Here is a 25018-nt window from a genome sequence, read left to right on the forward strand (position 1 = left end):
AGGAACCACTCTCCCGGTGCCCAGGCGGGCTCCCAGCTCTCCTGTCTACAGCACTCACCCTCTGCCAAGCACCTCCTGCTCTCTCCGCTTCCTGTTTCTCATTTCCTTCTCCTACATGAATACATTTTCACATGAATAACTATTGTGATGGCACAAATTCAGGGCAGCCAAGCTCTTGCCAGGCACAAATCCCTTCCAGGGTGAGAGAGAATTAGCCCACACAAGTTTCACCCCAGACACTGGAACTATGTGGGCTCTAGAGGCACGGGAGGGCAAGCCAAGGCATTTCAGGTTAAATAATTCTGCCTGGCTGCTCCAAGCTCCAGCACAGCCTGCAGGGAAGCAGGCTGGTATGCAAGCGTTTGCCATCTCCAAGATAAGGTATGTACTCTCTCTCCAGCTTGAGAGCTGCTAAACTAGAAAGAATCTGATTCAAATTGAGGTCAAAGAAGGAGATGGAGACGAAAAAGGTGTTCCAAGATGAGATAATCCACGTCAGTAAGCACAAATGATTCTAGAACTAAGATTTATAGGTATGCTATATGCTGTATTTTTAATATATGTTTCATTCCATCAGCTTCAAATAAGGAAACATCCCAAAGATGGAGATAGCATGCTGAATTTGTTGCTGTCTGCAGAAATTAGTTACTATAAATAGTTTTTCCAGGCTTTTTAAGATGCAGCTGTACCAAGTTTCCACCAGAATCTATAAGACATCCATTTACTGCATTGTTGTCTGTTCCGCAAAGGTTGTGACAGTATCCCACCACCACCCCATTTTTTTCTGAAGACAACCCAGTCACACATTTTAATCTTATTATCCTTAAAGATGGAACACCATCTGCAACAAGCTTTTAAAATGTTTCTTCTCGAGACAAAATCCAACAATGATAAGATTTGGTTAGTAAGACTGGAGAAAATTTTGCTGTGTTAATCATGACACAAAACAAGTGCCGTGGTCTAGAAGGAGGATTCTGAATTTTAGAATTATAGTGCAAGTCATGCTCTAACCTTTACATACGTTCACCTCTTTCTTATAACCTTTCAGCTGCTGACAGTGATTTAACAAAGCCAGGGTAGTTAAGCACTATCACTATCCCTAATAATTTGTAAAAAAAATCTCAGACCTGCATGGATTTCCTAAGTTAAATCGTGTAAAAGACTAAAACAGAGGAAGCAGCGCACCGAGTTGCCAACCTAAATACATAAAATCTTAGAGCTATGAAATCAGAATTTAGATTCACACCTGTCAAGCGAGTGATAAGATGACAATACTGGAGCAGTGACAAGCTCGGATCTGGCACGGGCAGGGCTCTTGCAGTTTACAGTAACTCATCACAGAACTGAATTAACGCCAGCTAAATGGGTGATCTTAGGAACAGATTACTGAGGAACAAGCAGCCACTGAGAAAAGTATCCATTACACATTTGTTCTCATTTAAACAACCCTTGAGTCATGCAGCATCCTACAGAAGGCAAAAGAGATTTAGAAGAGAATATACTTTCCCACCAGAAACCTAAACAAACAGTAAGAATACATAACTCATGCTTCAGGTATAACAAGTCATAAAAACCCCTCACTGAAAGCCCAAATTAACTGGCTCTGCTTATAGAGAATGACCTTCTCTACAATATTTTGTTTGAAAAAAATGACTTCCCACCAGCTAAAAACCCCACACCTCATTCTGCAAGGGCAAACACAGAAGTTCTGATCAAAGAACACTGTACAGACTCCCGTATCACTGCTCTGAATTGTGCTGTTCTGTTCTTACACGGACTCATCCCTTAAATATTCAGAGTCCTTCGGACAAGGATTTTTGTAAAGCATAAATACATCTTTGCACAAGACTTCGTACCACAACAATTATTAGTCTTACACACAGGCAGGACTCAATGCAATCACATTTTCAATGTTTTGGAGAGCCTTAAACGCAGAAATGCATCCTGTTACCGTCTAAAGACAAAATTTAGAACAACTGGAGACATTTTTAGCTCAGAGTACCATAAGCATGTTGCTATCTGCAAGCCCATGTGTGATGCCCTAAGGGAATGCATACACAGGTTAATAAGCAAAACTAGAACATCTGGTTCTCTGATAAATTTCTGTCTCTTAAACACATCGGTAATCCTTAAGTAAAAAGTTCAGTTACCACAGACCTCTGTGTTTTCTCAGGAAACAGCATGAAGACTTTAACCCTGGAATAAAATACCTTCAAAACCAGCGCTTTCCAAAAACTAACCTGGAGACACAAATGGAGTTTTAAAAAAATCCACTGGTTTAGTGTATTCTTCTCAAGAAAGCTGGGAGTTTCACATCAATACAAAATACATCTTGAACACAGCTATTTTGAAGCCAAGTAAGCTTTGATGTTTTAAATTGGTCAATAGAATGTCTGTGTAAATCCGTCTCATGAAATAACTTAACAAATAAGATGTGCAGAGAGCGGGTTCCACATCCCAACTCAACCTGAAAACGATTCATATTTTAAAACCAACGTTGACCAACTTTAGAACCACACATTATGCGGATACTACATGCATTGAATAATGAGTGCTCTACCTCTCCTAAAACCAAAGTCCAAAATATGCATTAGCAAAAAGATTATTTTCTATTTTCAGTCTGAAATTTTTGAAGGATTCATTACCACGAGTTCTGAAAGATAGTGACATTTTATCCTGTGTTAACAAGTAATAGAGAACTCATTATCCTCCTTCAGGGCTCCCGCTTCAAGTGCCACATCAAGGCTTTCCAAAGTCCTGGTGCTGTAATTGCCACTACGCTTTTCAGATCAGGTCACTGAGGTCGGTGGCACTTGCGCAGAGGGAGCGCGAGGTGGTGAGAAAGGGAAAAGGCTGGAAGCACTCGCATCAGGGCTACATGACAGACAACGTCAGAATTAGGACATGCTGTTATAAAACACAGCAGGACATCAGTTTCTAAGAGCAGACATGTGGCCTTAAAAAGCATCCTCATGGCAACATGGATTATGCCATTAAAGCAAATTAATAAAATATCAAAGTTGAGGGCTAAGCAAATACTACAGGGTTGATTCACAGCCTTAATGCTTTGCTTTTGAATGCAGAAATTGAGAGCACCCCTTAAAAACCAAGAAGACACCACCTAGTGAAGTTGAGACTGAATCTGGAATTCTAAGCAACTAAAGCCTGTCGGCTTTTAACTCCTGGTGAGCCACACGTGCATTTAGGCTGCTGCCCACCGAGTTACACAGAGGCAGATTTCAAACTGACAGAAAACACGAACAAACTACAGAACTCACTTATGCAACAGTCAGAGAAACAAAACAGTTGGAGAGAAGCCACACGAACCCAACTCCAACCAAGTCTGCTCGGATTTCTGAAAAGAGCTCATTCACATGGTCCCCATTTCGCTGTTCAGCACAGCTGTTTCTAAAGCCACTCCCCACCCTAGCAATGTTTTTCCCATCCTATTTCACAAAAGACTTAAACATATTTCCAACAGATGTGTTTTGTACTCCAGTAATTTAGTGATATTTCCTGATGACTGGTTAACACAAAAGCTGTAGCTGGTTGACCCAAAGATTGCATCTGTTACCCTGCATCTCACCATTAGGTCAGAATGAATTTCTAACTGCAGAAAGAGATACCACAGAAGAATAAATTACTCAATTTTCAAGCCCTGACACAGAGAAAAAATAACTCGCCCACGCACCAAGAGCCAGAATTAAAGGTTCCCAGCTTTCAAGCAAGACCATTCTCTTTCCCATCATCCATTCAATTTCCACCATTCCCTCAATTTAAGTAACCGTGTACAGCAAACTAACCTGAATGGAAGAACTCCTTCGCCCAAGAACTCAGTAGTAATTACAGAGGGAACTTGCAAAGAGCAAGGTTCTCCTACCACAAGAGAGACACACAGAGCAATCACCGGGGCTTTCCTTACACCCAAGAGCACCACATCATTAAGCCTGGCAGAACTCTGCTAAGAATTATAAAGTGCTGTAGGCTTTTCCTAACAGGATCAACACTGTGTATCATGATCCAAATCATTCCACACAGTGTATTTATGTATTATAAAAGCACAAGGGATGAAGCCACCTCCTAGGTAACTCACAGAATAAGGGCTGCATCTTCTCACCACCGCTTCTTAACCATTGTCAAGAGAGATGTGTGTGTAGAATGAGAAATTTGTTTTGCATGGTCTGTAAGTTGGCCACTCTCTCCTGATGAGGTATATATTATATCCAAGGAATGTTTCAGGTGTCCCTACCTACAGCCATAACAAACAACTTAAATTAAATCAACTATTTTTACGACAATGTTTTTATGTACAATTTTAAGAGATATCATGCTATTAAATTGAAATTTCAATACTGAGCTCAAGAAAATAATTTCCACTTCAAAAACATTATCCTATCACTTTCCATATGTATATATGCGCATATCTGCATTCCTACTGTCTCTTCAGGTTACTAAACCTTCTTTATCAAGGGCATCTCACTTCAGTAAATATTAATGCAGAATTCTGCAAAATATGAGGCTTTGGTTATTCAGAGGACCTCTGCACTGCAAATAAAAATAAGTATTAAAGTCTATACTATTAACTGCAGATTAAGGTCAGATCCCAACAGTTGTTCCACACCAAACAACGTAACAGACAGACGGCCATTGACCGCAACACTGATCCATTCATACAAAGCAGCTTGCAAGGTCCAGGCTTTAAAATATTAAGAACGTTTATTAGCTCAACATGAATACCATCCTACACTCTTACCAAGGGTACCCCTGATTATAGAATAGACAAACTGACATGAATTTTGTTTTGGAAGTTCTGGAAATAACATTACCAGTTACACTACCTGCTGGGCAGCCTACTTTCCACTCCCTACACTTCACATTTGATGGTTCTAAAATTAACCCTACTGATTGTATCACTCATTTCCTCTTTTTTTGCCATGCTAAATGTCCAACAATCCGTATGTGCAACACTGCTTTTTAATTATTGCAACAAAAGCTTAAGCATGATAGCACACCTGTCCCCCAACCTCTTCAAAGCAAGGCTCAATAAAACATAGGCAATGGTAAGAATTCAAAGGTCAATATTTGCATAAGTTGAATAAAAGCCAAGAAAGAGCAAGTTTTATTAAAAAGATTATTCTACAGCAAGTTCTACAACTGGTACTCTTTCCAATGTATTGATTTAACTTACAAACTAAGACCCATGGATAGTGTTTAGGACTTAATTAAAATTTATTGATCGTATTTATCAATGCTTTTTACAGAAAGATTATTTATAAAACTTGCATAAACCCAATTAGGTTTCCGTAATATATTAATTATATATGATGAAGTCTTTCATATCCTTCATAAATCTTCAGCTACACATTTACTTAAATAATCAATACTCCAAGATTATGACGTGTCCATAAATTCATGGCCTAAATCAATGAATTTATTCACTTGATACCTACTGACGTGAAGTCTCAGTCACTGTCAGTCACATTAACCTCACCACCCACACTTTATTGTTCCTTTATCAGGATTCGAAAGCACTTCAGATGACAGCAGCAGTCAAAAGCCTTGGGACTTTATATGCCCATTATGGTGACCGGGTCGTTAAAAAACTGGGGCTGTAGCTGCAGCACATGATTATGAATTTGCACAACAGCAACAGAGACCCAGAGAGAAGTTTAAGGCACAGGAAGGCAACGGAAGAATCTGAAGTCAAAGACCTACAGAAACCAGGAAAGGGATGCAATGGTGGTAAAGGCTTGCCCTCCTTCTGTCCAATATAGAAATAGTTCTCTTATCAAAGATTTTACAGTGTTCCCATTACATTTTCTAGTCTATTAATAAAAAAAGAAATCCGTAGTAGGACAAGGTATACTGAGCAAAAAGTCAAAGCCAAGCATATCTGCTCTAAGTGTCCTAGATACTAAAGCAGTGCTAAGCTTCCAGGGATGTCCTGTTTGGTGGACTTTCAGTAGTACCCCTGAAACTAATGGGCCTTGTTGTCTTCAGATTACTTGGTGGCAAGTATCCAAACCCACAGGAACTATGTAGAACATCTGTCGCCACAAAACAATGATGCAGAATATACCAAATTATGACCAGAATACAAGCCTAATGTATTTGTAACATAATGTACTTATGTTCTAACATGAAAATGACACCTGGCTTTGTACCAGTTTTAATAATATACAACATAATTCTGTTTTTTCACAGTGTTCAAAGAAATCCAAGCTGAAGCTTAATTAAATGAACAGAGCTTTATACAAACATGACAACTAAACAGTTCCTCATTATACAGCATCAGGAAGCTGACACGGGACTTCAGTTCTGTGGAAATCTTAGAAATAAGCTTTGCTGACTTTTGCAGGTATGTAAACAAGGGCTGGCACCACATTTTACAGCCTACAAGATTCATCAGGCACGCCTGGATATCTAAGGCAGAATAAACCACTTAAAAGCGAAACAACTGGCAATAGCGTACAGAACAGGAGAGTATAAAATCATCTAATGCGACAGCATGCTGTGCAGTTGACATGATGACTGTATGAGCTGTTAGGAAACAATACCATCTCCAAGAAAAATGTATAAAACATACCCACCACTTCTACTTTAAAACCCTCTTCAGCAACTACACTGGCTTTCAATGCTCTTTTTTTAATGGTAAATCGAGGATATTATTACATAGGCAATTCAGAAACTAACAATGAAGAAGCTATACTATTTGTACCAATATATAGGTTGATTTAGACAAGCAAAGAGCAACACGAAGAACAATCACTATAAAAAATAACCACCTTTTTGTCCACTGATATAAGAATGGAATTTTAATAAGCTTTCCTATGTAACCTAAAAGCAAGTTTATTCCTCAGGGTCTCCACTGCAACAGCTGCGTGTTTGTCTTGGACATAGGATGCAATGGAGATACCACAAGAAACAATTTAACTAAGCTGCACAACTAGATTTATCGAACCTTTAATGCATTTTAAAGGCTCACAGTTGAGGATCTCTCATAACATCAAAAGAAATTCTGAGCATTATCTAGGCATCAAAATATTTGAAGCAGAACATAAACACAATTATGTTTTTCTCCCTTTTTTTCTGTAATCTCGCAACATTTGTCTCAAGGGGCCTATACACACACAGAACAACTGAAAAATATCCATGCACTGGAGTGTACCTATTGCTTCCTACTGTGTTTGCATCTGCTTGTAATAACAAAGAAGTTTCATTTTACAAAAATACATCCAACAGATGTAATGTGTAAGAGCTGATGACAAGAAAGGAAGATATAAAACTGACATACTTGGAATGCTCTCAAATGTAATTCCTTTAAAGTAAAAGTTAGCAAACAAGGTAAGTGCAATCCAAAATCTGACTAATTTCAGAGCCCATCACAAATTCAATCAACTAATCTGCAACGATGGAAACACTTGGGAAAAAATACACCCTTGTAGTCAATTCTGTTGCATTAGTCTATTACGATATTTATTGTAACACGATTCTTTTTTAACAATTCCTCCAAGTCAAACAGATTCACAGAATTGCTAGGTTGTAATCTATTCATTTTATAAAATTCTAGAATAGGAGAAAATCAAGATGCCCAGAACTTTTCACCAGCCAGCAGGATGGCGTCTTCAGACACACAAATATTCTCCGCAGATCAAAGCTGGTGTGCAAAAAATGGAGAACTGGTTTGGGTAGCAGGCACTAGAGAGCAGGTACTACGTAGCACTCCATTGCCCAAAGAATCAGAAGATGCCACGGAAATGCATGTGGTGGGATATAGAAGCAGAATAACACCGCACAGACGTACTTTAGCAAGCAAAAGCTACTATGAATGGGATTGGTTTGCACTTTCCAAGAGTTTGTTTCAGCTGATCTGCAGAGAGAAGTGATAAGGATGCAGATCATGATTTCCAACAATGATGTCTTGGGAAACAAACTTTTAAAATCAACCTACTTTTACATTAACAAACACAATAGCCTTCCATAAGGTACGGCTTCATTCTCCACCCTTTGTATGAGCAGAAAAAGTCACCATTTTTTTTTACATCAGCATGACCAACTTCTTGAGGACAAGAATACTTTGAGAGGGATTCTGGTTGATGTCCTGGCAAGTAAAGAACAAAATAAAAACCCAGCACAGGCTAGAAGTTGAAAGTAGATAAACTATTCTTCCAACTCGCCCTCATACATGAATAATGTTTTGTTTACCGAGGAACTGAAATAACACATTCAGCACACATTCCAGAGAAGTTAAAAAAGCTATTAATTTTAACTGAAAATGAAGAGTGAAATATCTGTGCTTTGAAAAGAGTTAAATGGAGAACAAAGGTCAACACATGAAAAGAAAAATTTCTACCTTCAGTCTATATGCAAATGTTTGCAACATATACAATATTAATTATTGTGAGTGATCCTAAAGAGAAAAGGTGCAATGACTGCAACTTTAGTTAAAACTATTACTTTTGTTGTGAATAGGAGTTATTTTCTTAGCAAAAAGGAAAAAGCTCGACAGTTATCTCACAAAGTAAGAAAAGCCTTGAATGTGCCACGTGAGCCATTTGTATTGATCATTGTCCATTCACAGACACTTCTGACAGTGTCAAAATCCGTATGTGAGACTGTAAATGAGGAGCAAATGTTCTTCCACATCTTTACTGGCCATTGTAGAAAGACAAGTATTAACTGAAATTTTGCAATTTCATTTTAAAAACTAAAAAGTAGCAAATTAAGGGAGTAACAACCATATTTTTGGTGCTTCTGGACAAACTTACATTTTCAGTTAAAGAAGTCTTTCTGTATCAGTTTAAATAAATTACAAAAAAAGACATTTTTGTAAACATTAGAGGACAGAAAAATATTAATTCCAGTAAGCTTATACATTAATAGGGACATATTCCGGACTTCTCATAAAGTTCATTTGATGAAAGGTTTTAATTAATAAAGTCAGAAATGTGATTTCAAAATGAAGTCACGAGAAGATATTCTGAAAATAAAGGCCTATGTATCTTCAGTACCTGACAGTTTAAGTTATGTAAGTGCATAAAGGAAATAAAAAACCTCATGTAAATCGAATTATAATTAAGAGATCAGAATAAATGACAATGAACTCCACAGAAAGATAGGTTCACACGTGTTTGACTGCCTGACGTAGAGGGTAATCATTATGAATCACAATTATGGAAGGCAATATTCATAAATAGCTCCAATTGGAAAGTTAACAGCTGATAGCCAACTCCTAAACCTTCTCAGCCTCTACAAGTCTTCAACAAGCACTGCTGAAATCAGAATTATAACATTCGGTTTCTACAAGGATTTAGAAACACTTAAAGGGTAGTTCGTGTTACTAATTATACACAAGAGAGTCCTTCACTCTCTGACTTTCATGCTTTCTACTGCAGATATAAAAGCTGACAAACTGAGCCCAAAGTATCTATTAGATAACTTATTATTTTTACCTTTCACCCTAAAGAGAAACAACCCACACAAGCAAACATAGAAGAAATAATTATCAATGCATCCCGACAGGGAAGACTGTTTTCTTCGTATTTCTGCAGATTTCTTTCCAACATTTCATTAAATTCTGCTCATGGCATAAAAGTCACCTACATCCACAAAAATCTTGTATAAAATGAACACCATATGTGGCTGCGTATCAGCAGTACTATACCAATGCTTTATCTTGCCCAGGATTCAAACTGGTTTATCTGTCAACTCGGAAGGAGCTCTTCCTCCCACATGTTCAATTAGAAGCTGAAGAGCTTCACAGAATTACATTCAGGGCACTGGAACAGTCAGTTTCTTTTAACTGGAACACACTGCTGGGACATCCAACTGATCCAAGTAAACAAAACAAAACTTAACATGTTACAAGTGTGGGAAGGGTGAAGATGGTTTTGTCCTTGAAATGTAATACAAGAAAAAAAAAAACTTATGTTTAAGAAGATTATGTTCCAGGTTTGATGAGCACAGTATCACCACGGAAATTTTCTAGAAAAACAAGTACAATGGCATATTTCTCTGTTTTACTGTCATCTCCTTTCTATGAGGAGCGAATCGTATATTTGCAATTGTGTGTTGTGCATGGATTTATAGATTTTCTTAGTGATGCACACGACTGCAGTAACAGAGTCCTCACAAACATAAGCACATGTATCTATCCTTTTCTGACAAAGATATCCTATTGTCCTTTCTACAGAGCACATCCAGGAAACAACTGCTGAAAACATAACCTATACATCTACATTATGAAGTAGTGCTTCAATAGGAACAGAGCTAAGAACCAGACACTCAGAGTCCACGTTTCAGGGATGCTGGATGAGCTGCTGTGCGATCCATGAACCAAACACCCCTTAGAACCCAGAGGATGTTAAATATGCTCCTGTAACACAGCTCTCTGTGTGGTATCATCCACAGGGAACGTACTTTGTGCGCTCCAAGACCACCCAGCAATGCAAACCAAAACACTATAAAAATAGGGATGACAGAGATCCAAATTTCCAAAGGGCCTTCCTGATCTGAACCAACACTAATGTATTTGTACTCATTAAGACTCAGGAGTTTCATGCTCATGTCAGTGCTGTACTCGGTAAAAGCCTGGGTAATTTTTCAGAGATCTGCCAGAGTTCAGCTGCAGGGATAGGAACAGAACCTCAATTTACAGTGGTATCAGGTAATTAGCAGGACCGTATTTCCATATACTATGGGACACGTCCCAAAGGGAAGGAAAGGGACAGCCAAAGGAGAGGAAGAATAAATAAAAGTTGACAAGACAAATGCACAAGCAGCATCTTAGCTGCGTGCTTATGATCTGTATGGCAGATTAGCTGCACATCATTACAATTACAGTCCTTTGAGAAGGAGTCCACAGATAGACAGTCCACGGATTAGGCTTAGGCAAAAGGCTAACGGAAAGGACGAAGCTGGCTAGAGGAATCATGGAAATAGTCTGTGCACAGATACAATCTATGCTCTCAGGTGTTTTTTTGTTTTTGTTGGGGGTGTAATGTGCGTGGGTTTTGCTCTGGGGGTTCCATTTTTTTAACAGATACCTCCAAGTTATATGCACAAAAATACATTAATGAGTCAGCTGCTTTAAGTGAAGAAGATTTCATGCTGACCATTCAGTGACATAGAAAGCATGAGCAGTCACAGACCCTCAGTGACTTCCATGGAATTAATTTCTCAATCTCAGGTTTAGAGAAACAATAGCAAAACTGTAGCACGTGAGTAATCAGTAATATACAGAGTCCAAAGAAAAACGCACGCATTATTCAAACCGTCACCTGTAATATCTCATCTCACCACAAAAATGATAATGACACAAGAGAAGCAGTTCCGGCACAGCGAGGGGAACTTACTTAGTTCCTTATCCACCTTATCCACCCTTTGGCAATAACACTTCCAAGTAAGGAAGACAGGAAGTATCTTTATGAGAAGCTACACAGCAATGTAATACATTTTTCTTTATTGGGTTTTTTTTGCAACAAAGAAAATGAAGACTCTGAAATGAACAGGAAACTGTTGGTAAGGGAAACACAACTATCAGGATGGAAAAAACAAAAACTAAGCTCTGATCCGCACACAAGAAAAAATTAATTGGGCCACTTCCACTATAAACATATAAACAGGACTGAGGACTAATAAAACCCTGTATGTGTCAACCAGGGCACAGGTGTCCAGGGGGTTCAAATCTTCAGATCACAGATACAGCATTACATATTAGTTTCTCAACCACCTCTCTACAGAGACCTTTAATACAATATTTTTGATGAAAATCTATGATTTAAGAAGGAAGAGAAATCAGTCAGTTCTTTGGTCTTTTCATTGTAGAAGAGAGGTCAAGAACTAGTGGATAAAAAGATAAACAAAGCAGAGGAAATGAAGTGCTGGCTTAAAATGCCAATGTTATGATATCTGCAAGGACAGTAGGAAAGAATAAAATCGAACCATTTCTGTCATTAGTAGTTACTAATAGTAGTTTCCAACTAGCCAGAACCAGGAGTGATAGAAGCGCACCTAGGAGGACACAAGCCATTCCAAAAAGCTTAGCACATCGACTTCAGATGAAATTCAACATTCAGAAATAAAGTGATCTGAAAATAAATTGAGGGAAGATAGCAAAAAAAAGTGGAAAGAGCAAAAGTTGCCGAGATTAGCCAAACACAATCATCTGCTTTAATTGATTTGTCTATTTTTATTTATGTATATTTGAAAACAAGTGTGCAACTTTTCCTTAGCCAGTTATTACCCTTAAGCCAAACGTATTTCAAAGCTGAACTACGGCAGAACGTTGCACATCAATAGGCCCTGCAGAAATCATGTAAAAGAGGGAAACTTTGCAGTTCATAATGGCAAATTTTGACCATTTGGGAGAGAACTACCAACAGGCCCTTAATCAGGAACGTGAGTTGACCACATTCATATTACTGTAACTAAAAATATTTTCACCCGCAGGAACGTGCCGAGTCTTCAGTGCCAAACTTAAAACCACCTCTAAACAGACATAAATACACGTTCTTCAACATACATACTTCACGTCCCAGTGAATCACTATTTGTCATGCTCTGCTCACCACAAAAGCTTTTCTTACAAATCAAACAGAAAGAAACAAATACAGATTATACTCCGAGTATGACACTGCCCAATGGAAAGAATGATAAAGCCAAAATTTAACTTAAAAGCTTGCTTAACTTAAAGTCTGCTTTCTTAGAGGAGAAACTTTCATACTGGGGCAGACTGAAAAGCAGTTCAGATGATTGCATTTTTCATATTCCCCTTGCAGTATTTCCAGGTGCACATCAGAGAAAAGCTTTCAGTATTGCAGACAACTTCTTGTCCTCTTTGACAACATAAGAAAACAAAGCCATAACTCGCTGGAATAATCTTACTGTCATGTTTTCACTACTACAAAGACAATCAACAGAAAACAGCAAAAAAACAGCAGAATAAGAACTCCCGTTTCAAAAGCACAGTATTTTAAACAGTTCATGTTTGTATAAATTAAGAATAAAATAATTTTCAAACAGCAAAATGCTTCCTAATAACAAGGGGCAGTAAAAAAATATTCCTTAAGAGAAAGTTAATCCAACTGAACTCTTTCCAGTTCATTTTCAAATTCACACATTACCAAAGACAGACGCAGATCTTTTCCATCAATACATCTTGACCCCAGGAGCTCTCTCTGGAAAACTTATTTCCAATAACGCAAAAGAATTCTGCAGCTTCTCCATGAAATAACGTATCCCAACTCACAACTGTAAACCTACATAGCCACTCTGAGTATCCAATTGCTAACAGGTACAGTAGCTATCCACATTATAACACATGCATTAAAGACAGACAAACTAGTTAGGATGTGGACTGTCTCTCGCTAAGCATTCGTGCTTAATAACACAACCTGAATCTCTGCTGCGTTACGGGTAATAAAGCTGTACCAAAACAAAATTATTGTTTTTTGCAAATTCATAGGAATTTTGTAATGCTTTTTAAGGAAATAAATGCAAATATTTCTCTTCAATTCCAAAGAACTCATTTAAATAGGTTTTACATAACGCTGAAACAGAACGCTACAGCAGAAATATAGGCATTGAAATCAGAAAACCAAAGTTATTACATACAATCAAAAAACGTGTTCCAAGGCTTAAAGCAAGCCTGATGAGAAAAGGTATTAATGGTCTACAAAAAAAAAATTATGCTGGGATGGTATTAAGCTTTAGTGTAAATAAAATTTAAATTTAATTATAAAATAAAAATCCTTTATTTTGAGGGCATCTCAAAAATAAAACTAGAACTGCTTTTTTGTGACACTTGTTTAAAGGAAGTCTTAAAAATACATACAAGCATACCGTGTTAGCTGTAATGTTTAACGCTGCATAAACATTAAGTTAGGACTTCTGTTTAATTAAAGAATTACTAACATAAATATTCATAGAATAACTCCATTTCTTAGAGCAGAAGTTTGATGCATTACTAATATGGACCTTCCTTCTACCCTCTAATAACAAAGGCCAGAGAAATTTATAATAACTTGGAAAATAATAAACCCACCTGCTGACTGTGGGTGGGGTGGACTGGATGGGCTTTGAAAGTCCCTTCCAACTATTCAATGAATTCTCATTTTTAGCTAGCTTTATAAAAATTAGTCCTCATCAGACAAAATTATTCAGAGCTCACTAAAATTGAGCTGGGAGTAGGAATTCTGGCCATCAAATGCAAAATACTGGAAATGAACTGCTGTACCAAATCGGATCTGTGGCTCAGATCAGTGGATCGTGGCCAATTTGAGCCACTATCTGCCCAGTTGAAAGACAGGAAAATGTCAACATTGTACAAACTGTAAAGTTTAAGATACATAAATGCATAATTTAAGTGCCATCCAATTATTTTCTGTATATCAATGGAAATATCTAATGAACATCTAAATAATTCCTGAACTAGGAAACAACAAGCGATGAATAGGATTCAGAAATGTAATTCCATGACCTGACTAAGGACTACGGATTGATCGATCTATAGCACTGCTCTGGATGTGATCAGCAGCAAAAGAATGGAGGATATCTACAGATTTAGGATTAACATCTTGGGACATACCGTGAACTTTGCACACAAATTCCTCTAAAAACACGGTTGCACGCTTATCTTAATAAGGCGCACAATATATTCACTGTCTGTGTGTCTCTGCAAGCTTCTACTTGCAGAAAGATATTTATTGCAACATCTTTAAAAAGCATCCTTCTTTTACACTCAGTTTTCTCAGAGGTTTAATTTCAAGAAGTATCAACTTACATCAACTTTCACAAAAATACCACAGAATCCATAATTTCACCAACTATGAAGCAAAAGCAACATTCCGGATAGTCAAATATGCTCTAAAGCATTAGCAAATAACCATTAGAAAATGTAATAAAAGAAACAACCAAAAGGCTAGCTAATGAGTACACAACATACGTCTGCAGGTGAACTGACAGGGAAGAAGGTGGGGCAAGAGAAAGGGACAGCAAAAAGCCTCATCTTAATTAAGTAAGCATATGACAGAGAAAGAAAATATAGTTGGGTGTGGTTATTCTATGATTAAATGCTAAATAATGGTAAGAATTTGGCAAAAGTACAGAATATGTGAGAATACAACACATCACATTCTGGCTTTCATATATGTATTTATCTTCCACTATAACAGCTTTCAGTTTCTCAAGGTTAACAGAATTTATTAAATTCATGATGTTGTAGGGGTGGGGTTTTTTGTAATCGAGTATTACATAAGAGAAAAATGCTGCCTGTCCTAAAATGTAGTTCAAACCAAAGGTCCTCCTAAACATACAGTCTATGAAAATTAAAAACAGGGAGTTTGGGTTATGAAAAGAAGCCATATGACTAAAAAGGGAATCCATTTTCCAAAACGCCCACACAGACAAGAGCTTCTGATGTGAAAAAATGGTCTCTGCAAAGGCTAAATTGCACAGATTATTTTCATGAAAAGTTAGAAGCTGCATACAGGCAGATTATATGACATTTACTTCAATGAGATTTAAAAAAACCACTTTGTATTATTACAGTACGAACAATTACTTGATTGTTCAATGTATATTATAGAAACACCAGTAGTTATTCAATTGAATAATTGTCTTCCTTTAGAATTTACATAGGCAGAGATGCTTCCTTAGATTCTCCAGGCTTGTTTTCTTCTTGCTGCAGGCAAGTTTTGGCTGCTTTCAAAGTAAGATGCAACAGTGTGTGCTAGCCAACAAAGCACTTGTGGCTTACCTTGGCACTGAAATCCTTGTTTCCCAAATCCCCTGTATAAAAAAAATAAAAAAAACTCTGTCTTAGTATGTTCAGTTATAATATCTTGTCAATGATCTATAACAACAGAAAAATAGCTTCATACTAAATTACTTCAGATTTCACTAAGACAGTAACAGATTTTAAAATATACAACACAGAACAGCCCACCCATTTCAAAGCAAAGAACAATAGCTGTCACTGGCTATGTAATTTCAGCTTCTGGCAACATTTTTTTTTATTATTATTATTTTACAAGCTATTTTGGATCTACAGTTATCATCATCTGTGATCACTGCATAACATTTCAACTCGCTTAATGTCATATGTATACTTCACAGCAATGTCAAATATTCCAAGTCCTAGCAAAGATGGATAAAACAAAAGAGATTTAGGTTCTCATCCAAATTTTGGGACTGCGTGCCAATGGCTGTTGCGCGCTAGGTACCAGTCAGTTGTTGTATGGAAAACAGGTTGGAGGTTTTGCTTGTTTCAATATAAATGAGAAGACACGCCCATTGGTTTCATGTTGATTGTTCTACCAGCTTCCTTGCTTCACTTCCATAACAAAACACAAATGTGTTTAATACTTCTCCGATGAATACGGTGACACACTGGATACGTGTATCCAGAGCTCCAACATATACTATACCTCTGGAACACCTGCACTGTTGTTGGTTTTATTTATTTGCTTCTCTTTAAATAGTCAACATTCTCTTTCCACAAAAATAAGCGTTTTGAGTATCCTCCCTATAAACATTTCTCTATGTTTTGCCTCTTTGCAGAAGGTTTTTCACTTGGAGAGCTGGAGCCGCTTGTGCTTAAAGACAAATGAACCAAAGCCATGAGCTCTAGAGGCCAGCCAATAGGCTGCCTGCAATTAACACCACCAAGTTTAATTACAAAGTTTGTTGATATAATTATTTTAAAAAAAAAAAACCTTCCCACAATTTTCCCACTTTTGTATTTATTCACTTAGAGAAAGGACAAACCCTTTAGCTCACTTTTACTTCAAGTGGAAACTGAAATTACCCGGCTTCATGCATTTCTACACAACAGTCCTTACCCGCTATTGTTCTAAGTGGGCCCAAACTGAGAGCACCAGAAGAAATATAGAATTATTCATTTATTTGGCAGCTCGTATGACTGTACTATACTGTCATCCTGCCGCCGTTATCGCTTGTCTTCACAAAGTAAAAAGCATGTCCTGGAATCATGCAAATGCAATTGCAGGAAAGGCGACAGCAGGAGTAAGAACACAAAACAGACTTTAGATAATTTTTCATCCTTTCAAACAGACTTATTTGTAAAGACCATTCCTGTATTATCGACTCTTAAAGCACAGTCATCCTCCAGCGTGTGAGCCAGATTCACGCCCTAATCAGCTGCAGGCCACTGCTCCCTGAGTGGCTACAGCCTATCTGAAGCAAAAGGTCTTCATATAAATATCAACATTTGAGCAAGAAAACAGGTGAAAGTTGCTTAAAGAGGGGAAGGAGGCACTAAACTATCTTGGTAAATATGACCTGCTTAAATGTAATCAAATAAATCTATTTCTGTAGTTCATTGAAAAGCAGGATTTGCTATTCTTTATATCTTAGAGCATAGGTTAATTGTCACATGTCACGTTGGAAATAGACGAAGCACATTTTATGGGTACGATGCATATTGGAGAGGTGCTCATCTCCAATAGGGAAATGAAAAGTTAAAGTTGTCACACCTTGATATGATGAATGTTAAGAGTTTCCTTCGACTCACTAGCAAGACAAAAGAGCAGAGCTCCTCTTGCTGCCGCTCACCTACAGGATGCCCTTTCTTTATCAGGTCCATCCTTTTTCTCCTAACATTATACCACTCTGTCTTTTAATTGTGCTCATTATCCGCACACACACAGTCCGACAATAACCGTGCAGCATCCTTTCACAGTCCCAATCCATTCTGGTTTAGACTAACTTTGAACCACTTTCTGAAGCTCTCACTTTTACAATATAAACTGTACAATTTTTTTTTCCAAATATGAAAAAATAATTAAAGAAAAAAAAAGCTACTCAAAATATTGACTTGTTTCTCCTTGCTTCTTCTGCAGTGTACTATCTCTGTTTTCTTCCCTTTCCTCGCCTTCCTTACTCTGAAAATGTATTGCGATCATTTCTGGAGCAATGACAGTCTTTTCTTCGCTATGCGAAGAGGGGAAAACTCAAGAGGGAATGCAAAGATCTGTACTCAGATGCATAAACGTATAGGAAAAAAAAGCAAAAAACACACAGGAAAACAGCAAGACACCGAGCCGGCAGCGCGCAGACCCCTCTCGCTCTTCTACAACTTCAGCTACGATACACCACAGCTCATTTTCAGCAACAAATCCCGCAGCCAAAACTTCAGCAGCCGAGCAAGGGTGAAGCCAAGGCAGCTGCGAGGCGCGGGGGAGGCAGCGCCCGTCCGAGCTCGCTCCCCGCGGGGCAGAGCGCGCACCGCTCCCGCTGCCTCCCCGGCTCCGCACGCCCCCCGCCCCGCTCCTCCACCTGAGTGAGTAATAAGGGTGTTGGTAGGAAGTTTTCCAACCCCTCTTCTCCCTGCTCTTCCAAAACAAAACCAAAAAAACCCTCCCTTTCCTAAACACGTAATGTCGCTGCGCGATCCCAACCTCTCTGCCCTCCCTCTGCAGCAGGAGGAAATAAAGCAGGCGCGGATCACAAAGTTTAAAGGCAGGGCTGCAGCTGAAGTTGTGCCACCCGGCAACACCCACAGCCTGAAACGGAACCTTCTCCCTTCCCACCGCAGCAGCTGTGGCGCTGGCTGAGCTGCCCCGGGCTCGGGGAGAAGGGATGGAGGGGGGACACAAGCGGGGAGGGGGAGGAAAACATGGGAGAGGGGAGGATGGGGGCTCTGCTGCTCCAGATGGGGATGGAGAGGGGGCACAGAGCTGGATGGGGGCTCTGCTGCTCCAGATGGGGATGGAGAGGGACACAGAGCTGGATGGGGGTTCTGCTGCTCCACATGGGAATGGAAAGGGGACACAGAGCTGGATGGGGGTTCTACTGCTCCACACAGGGATGGAGAGGGGGCACAGAGCTGGATGGGGGTTCTGCTGCTCCAGATGGGGATGGAGAGGGGGCACAGAGCTGGATGGGGGTTCTGCTGCTCCAGATGGGGATGGAGAGGGGCACAGAGCTGGATGGGGGTTCTGCTGCTCCAGATGGGGATGGAGAGGGGGCACAGAGCTGGATGGGGGTTCTGCTGCTCCACACGGGGATGGAGAGGGGGCACAGAGCTGGATGGGGGTTCTGCTGCTCCAGATGGGGATGGAGAGGGGGCACAGAGCCGGATGGGGGTTCTGCTGCTCCACATGGGGATGGAGAGGGACACAGAGCTGGATGGTGGGTCTGCAGCCCCAGCTGGGGATGGTGAAGGGGACGAGGTGAGGAAGCGCAGAGCTGGATAGAGGGTCTGAGTATGGGTGAGGGGACGAGAGATAAGGACACAGACAGCGGGGTGGTGTCCCCAGCGCGGGTCTCGAGCCGCAGCCCCGGGGCACCCGGGTGCGGGGAGCCAAGCTCAGGGGCTCCCGGGGCAGAGCGATCCCCCAGGGGAGGAGGAAGCGGCGGAGCCGCGGGGAGAGGGAGGCTGCGGGGAGCCGGCGGGACGCCTCACCAGATGAAGTCGGTGCAGTGGCTGCAGAAGGTGGGCTGCTTGAAGAACCGCGCGATGAATTTGTGCTCCTTCACCTCGTGCACGTTCTTCTGCCTCAGGGCTCCCTTCCGAGCGAAGCGCCTGGCCGCCTCCGGGGCCGCGGCGGGCTCCGAGCCCGGGAACACGTCGGCCATAGCGCCCTCCTCCTCCTCCTCCAGCCTGGCCGCAGACGCCGCCCCGCCGTCCGCCCCGTCCGGCGCCCGCCGAGGCTCTGCCGGGGCCGCGGGGCGCTGCCGCCGCTCCGGGCTGACGTCGGGCGGGGGCGGGGCGGGGGCGGGGCGGGGGGAAGCACCTGCCGGCGCTCGTCACCCGCCCCCGGGGGGGCCCGGCGGCTGCGGGGGGGCCCGCACGGGTACCGGGGAGCTCCCCGCAGCTGGAGAGGACACGCACCAGAGCTCCCGCACATGCACACACGCACCCTGAGCTCCTGCACATGCACACACGCACCGGAGCTCCCGCACATACACACACGCACCCTGAGCTCCCTCATATGCACACACGCACCGGAGCTCCCGCATATGCACACACGCACCGGAGCTCCCACACATACACACACGCACCCTGAGCTCCCTCATATGCACACACGCACCGGAGCTCCCGCATATGCACACACGCACCGGAGCTCCCACACATACACACACGCACCGGAGCTCCCTCATATGCACACACGCACCGGAGCTCCCGCACATGCACACACGCACCGGAGCTCCCACACATGCACACACGCACCCTGAGCTGCCGCATATGCACACACGCACCGGAGCTCCCGCATATGCACACACGCACCAGAGCTCCCACACATGCACACACGCACCAGAGCTCCCACACATGCACACACGCACCCTGAGCTCCCTCATATGCACACACGCACCGGAGCTCCCGCACATGCACACACGCACCAGAGCTCCCGCACGTGCACACACGCACACGCACCCAGAGCTTCCCGCACCCCGCACATACACTAACACACCCAGAGCTACACACACACACACACACACACACACACAGGAGTTCCCCGCACCTTGCACACGTGCACAGACACACACATACACACACTCCCTGCAGCTTGCACACACACCCCCCCACCCAGGAGTTCCCCACACCCTGCACACACACCTGAGCGCACACACACGTACACACCAGCTCTCCTTGCACCCTGCACACGCATACATACATACACACACACTTCAGAGCTCCCCGCACCCTGCACACACACACAGAGGAGCTCCCTGCACCTTGCACAAACTCACACACACACCCAGGAGCTCCTCGCACCCTGCACACACATACATGCACACACAGCAGCTCCTCTGTGCACCCTGCATACACACCCAAGCGCACACACACACACACGCACACACCAGCTTTCCTCACACCCTACACAAACACACACAGGAGCTCCCTGCACCTTGCACACACACACACTCGTGCACACACAGACACACCAGCACTCCCAGCACACACTGGCTGTGCTCACATGCAGTGGTGTCCCCTGTGTGCACACACACACACAGAGCTCCCTGCACACTGATTCTGCTTACATGCAGCAGCTTCTCCCCTGCACACACACTGGCTCTTGTCTCACACCCCCATCCGAGGTCTTCTGACATGCAACAGCTTCCCACAGGCACACAGCGGTGTTCCCCCACACACCCCATCTCCTCTCGCTTGCAGCAGCTTCCCTCACGTACACACACACCCCATAGAGCTCCCACACACCATCTCTGCTCACACGCAGCGGTTTCCCCCATGCACACGCTGGTGTTCCCTGCACACACTGGCTCCTGTCACACACCCACATCAGCTCCTCTGACATGCAGCGGCTTCCCTCACGCGCACACACAGAGGCTTCCCTCACGCACACACTGGCGTTCCCTGCACACACACACCAGCTTCCCTCATGTGCACACACACACACACACTGGCATTCCCCATGCACACCAGCTCCTCTCACGCGCAGCAGCTTCCCCCACGCATTGACTGTCCTTGCACGCACCAGCTTCCCTCACACACCCCCCCGTGTTCCCCTGCACACACCCCAGCGGCTGTCACATGCAGCAGCTTCCCCACACACATGCACACACACTCCCTGGCTTCCCCCGTGCACACACCAGCTCCTGTCACGCGTAGCAGCTTCCCTTCTGCACGCACCCCGGCTGGCCCTGCACACGCTGGCTCCTGTCACACGCACACATGCACACACCGAGTCCCCCTAAACCCACGCACACCAGTTTCTCTCTCACACCCACAGCCACCCAGGCTTCCCTTATGCACACCCACCAGCACACCAACACATACAAATGCACACACACACAGGTTCCCTGCACTCATACGTAAAAGCTCCCCTTGCACACTCACAAAAAACGCCCCCCAGATCACCTCGCACACACTCATACACACACAGAGGCTCCCCTTACACACACAAAACATTCACACGTGCACACAAACAAATACCAGCTCTCACGTACGCACACAGGCTCCCCTCGTGCACTCACACCAGCTACACACGCACATGCAGAGGCTCCCATAACACACACATCACACACAGAGGATCCCCTCACACACACACACAGAATTCCCTCACACACATCACACACAGAGAATCCGCTCACACATCACACACAGAGGATCTTCTCACACACACACATCACACAGAGAAATTCCCTTCACACACACACACACACACACACGCACACACACACAGAGGATCCCCTCACACACACATCACACACAGAGGTTCCCCTCACACACATCACACACGGAGGCTCCTCACACACACACACACACACACACACACGGAGGCTCCATTCACACACACTTGTCACACACAGAGGATCCCCTCACACACATGCAGACACAGAGGTTCCTCTCACACACACACACATCACACACAGAGGTTCCCCTCACACAGATCACACACAGAGGATCCATTCACACACACATCACACACTGAGGCTCCCCTCACACATACACACACACACGCACACACACACACAGATGGTCCCCTCACACACATCACACACAGAGGTTCCTGTCACACACACATCACACACAGACGCTCCCCTCACACACATCACACACAGAGGTTCCCCTCACACACATCACACACAGAGGATCCATTCACACACACACATCACACACAGAGGTTCCTGTCACACACACATCACACACTGAGGCTCCCCTCACACACACACACACACACACAGACGGTCCCCTCACACACATCACACACAGAGGTTCCCCTCACACACACCACACACACACTCCTTCCCTCCTACACAGACCCGCTCCCTTCATGCACACGCACAGACACACAGGGCAGCCGTCTCCCTTCTCTCTCCCCCTCACACGCACAGAGCAGCTGCCTCCCTTCACACACAGGCGCTCGCACACAAACACGGAGTTTCCTTGGTGCCAGCCATGGAAACGGACACTTTTCCTCCACCAAGCAGTGCTGCTTGCACGGGTGACCCTTCTGCCTTCCCTCACTGCAGCTGTCACCCTGAGCCATGGGCACGGCCACCACCATCGCAGAGAGCGCGGTCAACCTGTACCCAGCTGCTCCCTGCCACCCTCACAGCTTGTGCTTCCTGTACCTCCCCTGAGATGTGCTCCACCACCACAACAAACAGAGCTCTAGCCCGTGTTGCTCTCCTGCACAAACCTTTTCCCTTCCTGCAACCCAGAAACCCAACAGCACACACGTAAACAGCGTTTGAGGCCATCCCGAACAGCTGCGCATCACTCAATACCCACTGGACGGACAGCAAATGCAAGAGAAGAGCAGCTTCTTTGCTGTCTTGCCCCACTCTGCAGTCTGCCACAGGCATTTAATTTACGGTACAGTATAATTCCCCCCAACAAAAAGTGTAGGAAATGCACAGTGAGTCTTTTTCACTGATTGACACATTCAAGGTATACACAAAAGATGTTCACTCTGCTCTTACGCAGTACACCAACAGTGTAAGAGTATTCTGTGAACCAATAGAGTTCATCTTCATTTACCCACTTCGCACAGAAAATGTTCACGAGGCCCTGAATAAAGAAACATTACCTGCCTATGGCAGACAAACATTCCCTCATATTGCAATTTATACAGCATCTCCATACACTCAGAAAAACACCACATAAAGCACAACTGTCTGTGTGTAAAGCCACAATATCTCTGCGAAGCAAAAAAAAACCCATTCCTAATCATGATTTTAATAAATATTATTCCCATGGCTACAAATTTTTGCATAGAAGAAATGGGTGCTATTAAAAGTTCTTCTACCCCAGTATATTTACATAGATCTGTCTGTGTAAACAAGTGTAATATGTTTTATTTCACACAAATGAAAGCCAGCTTGTTAACTCAAATTAATTCATATTTGCTGATGGAAAAAGTGCACATGGTCATTTACCAAGGAACAGAAATAACTTGTTATGCGTGATCTTATTCTTCATTTTAAACTCGGGGTTTCTGGGTGCAGCCTGGCTGGACCGGTGCACCCGTGGCGTTTCATCAAACAACTGATGACAGAGATCACTCTGCTTTCTTGCTAAACTATAGAATCAAGCCAAATGCCCTATAAACACTTTCCATATGCCCTTCCTGCATGGATTTTTATTTTACAAGTAACGACTTTCAAATTTGATCTGAAATTCAATAAAATATAAAGATTTTTAAATTTGGTTTCCACCTATTCTGCACATGTTTCAAATCTCTTATTCCTCTTCAGCGGGAATAGATTTTTCTTGCCTTAATTAACTTATGCCAAAGCATGAGGAGCACTAAGAAACATTTTGTACTCTCATTAAGTGTTCTATCAAGAAATATGGAATCTATTTATTCCTATTCCTTTAGTGCTGCATTACAAAACCAGCTACCGAAAGTGGAGAATCAGACTGAATCAGAGGCCACTCTCGTTGCCTCAGATCTGGGGCAATCTGAATGTCTGGTTATTCTTCAAAATCTCACAAACCTGCTGAATCATTCTGGCTTCCAGTTTCTTTCCTGAGAGTGACTCTGGTCGAGATTTGTTCTCGGAAACTGGTGAGTGCCCCAGGCTCTTTGTTCCAGTATCACCCGCTTGCATTATTAAGCCCCGGGGGAGAGCCCAGCAGCACCCGCTGTGCCACGACAGGATCATGTTGGGATTATTTTACTTTGTAGAGCAACCGTATAATCTCAAACCTAATAATTACTTGCATATTGCCAATTTACACGTTAGGCAAGAGAAAAAAAAATCTATTATGTATACATAGCAAACCATTATAACACACCCTTGCCTTACAGTATATAATGTATAACACCGCTGTGTTTTGGATTCACACCACTCACACAATGCTTTTTTTTATACGTATATATTATCACCTTCAAATATCAAGATTTGCCACTATGACCAGGACACTCTTACAGTGATATTATGAAGTCATGCTGTATTCCATTCACCAGATGCTTTCGGCATATGCTATCGTAACAGCAACATCCTCTGGCTGAGAGGCTTTCATTGCTCAGACACTCATTTCTCCTACTCTGTGCTCGGGTCCTGCGGCTGATACAAGAACTCAT

The 25018-nt window shown here is 42.6% G+C and overlaps 1 protein-coding gene across 2 annotated transcripts in view; it reads right to left on the reverse strand.

Annotated features, from left to right (window-relative positions):
- The window catches only part of PRKCA (protein kinase C alpha), a 144515-nt gene extending 124811 nt beyond the window's left edge, over positions 1-19704 (reverse strand). Inside the window, exons 1-2 of one of the 2 annotated variants that reach the window (XM_054083127.1) lie at positions 19426-19704; positions 15757-15788 (exon numbers count right to left, since the gene is read on the reverse strand). In XM_054083127.1, coding sequence (XP_053939102.1) covers positions 15757-15788; positions 19426-19598 — 205 coding nt within the window. In that variant the 5' untranslated portion in view covers positions 19599-19704. The remainder of the gene's footprint in view (positions 1-15756; positions 15789-19425) is intronic. The other variant, XM_054083128.1, reaches the window with a different exon arrangement.
- Positions 19705-25018: the final 5314 nt, after the last annotated feature.

Source organism: Cuculus canorus, chromosome 18, assembly GCF_017976375.1.
Source record: "Cuculus canorus isolate bCucCan1 chromosome 18, bCucCan1.pri, whole genome shotgun sequence".
Lineage (NCBI taxonomy): Eukaryota > Metazoa > Chordata > Aves > Cuculiformes > Cuculidae > Cuculus > Cuculus canorus.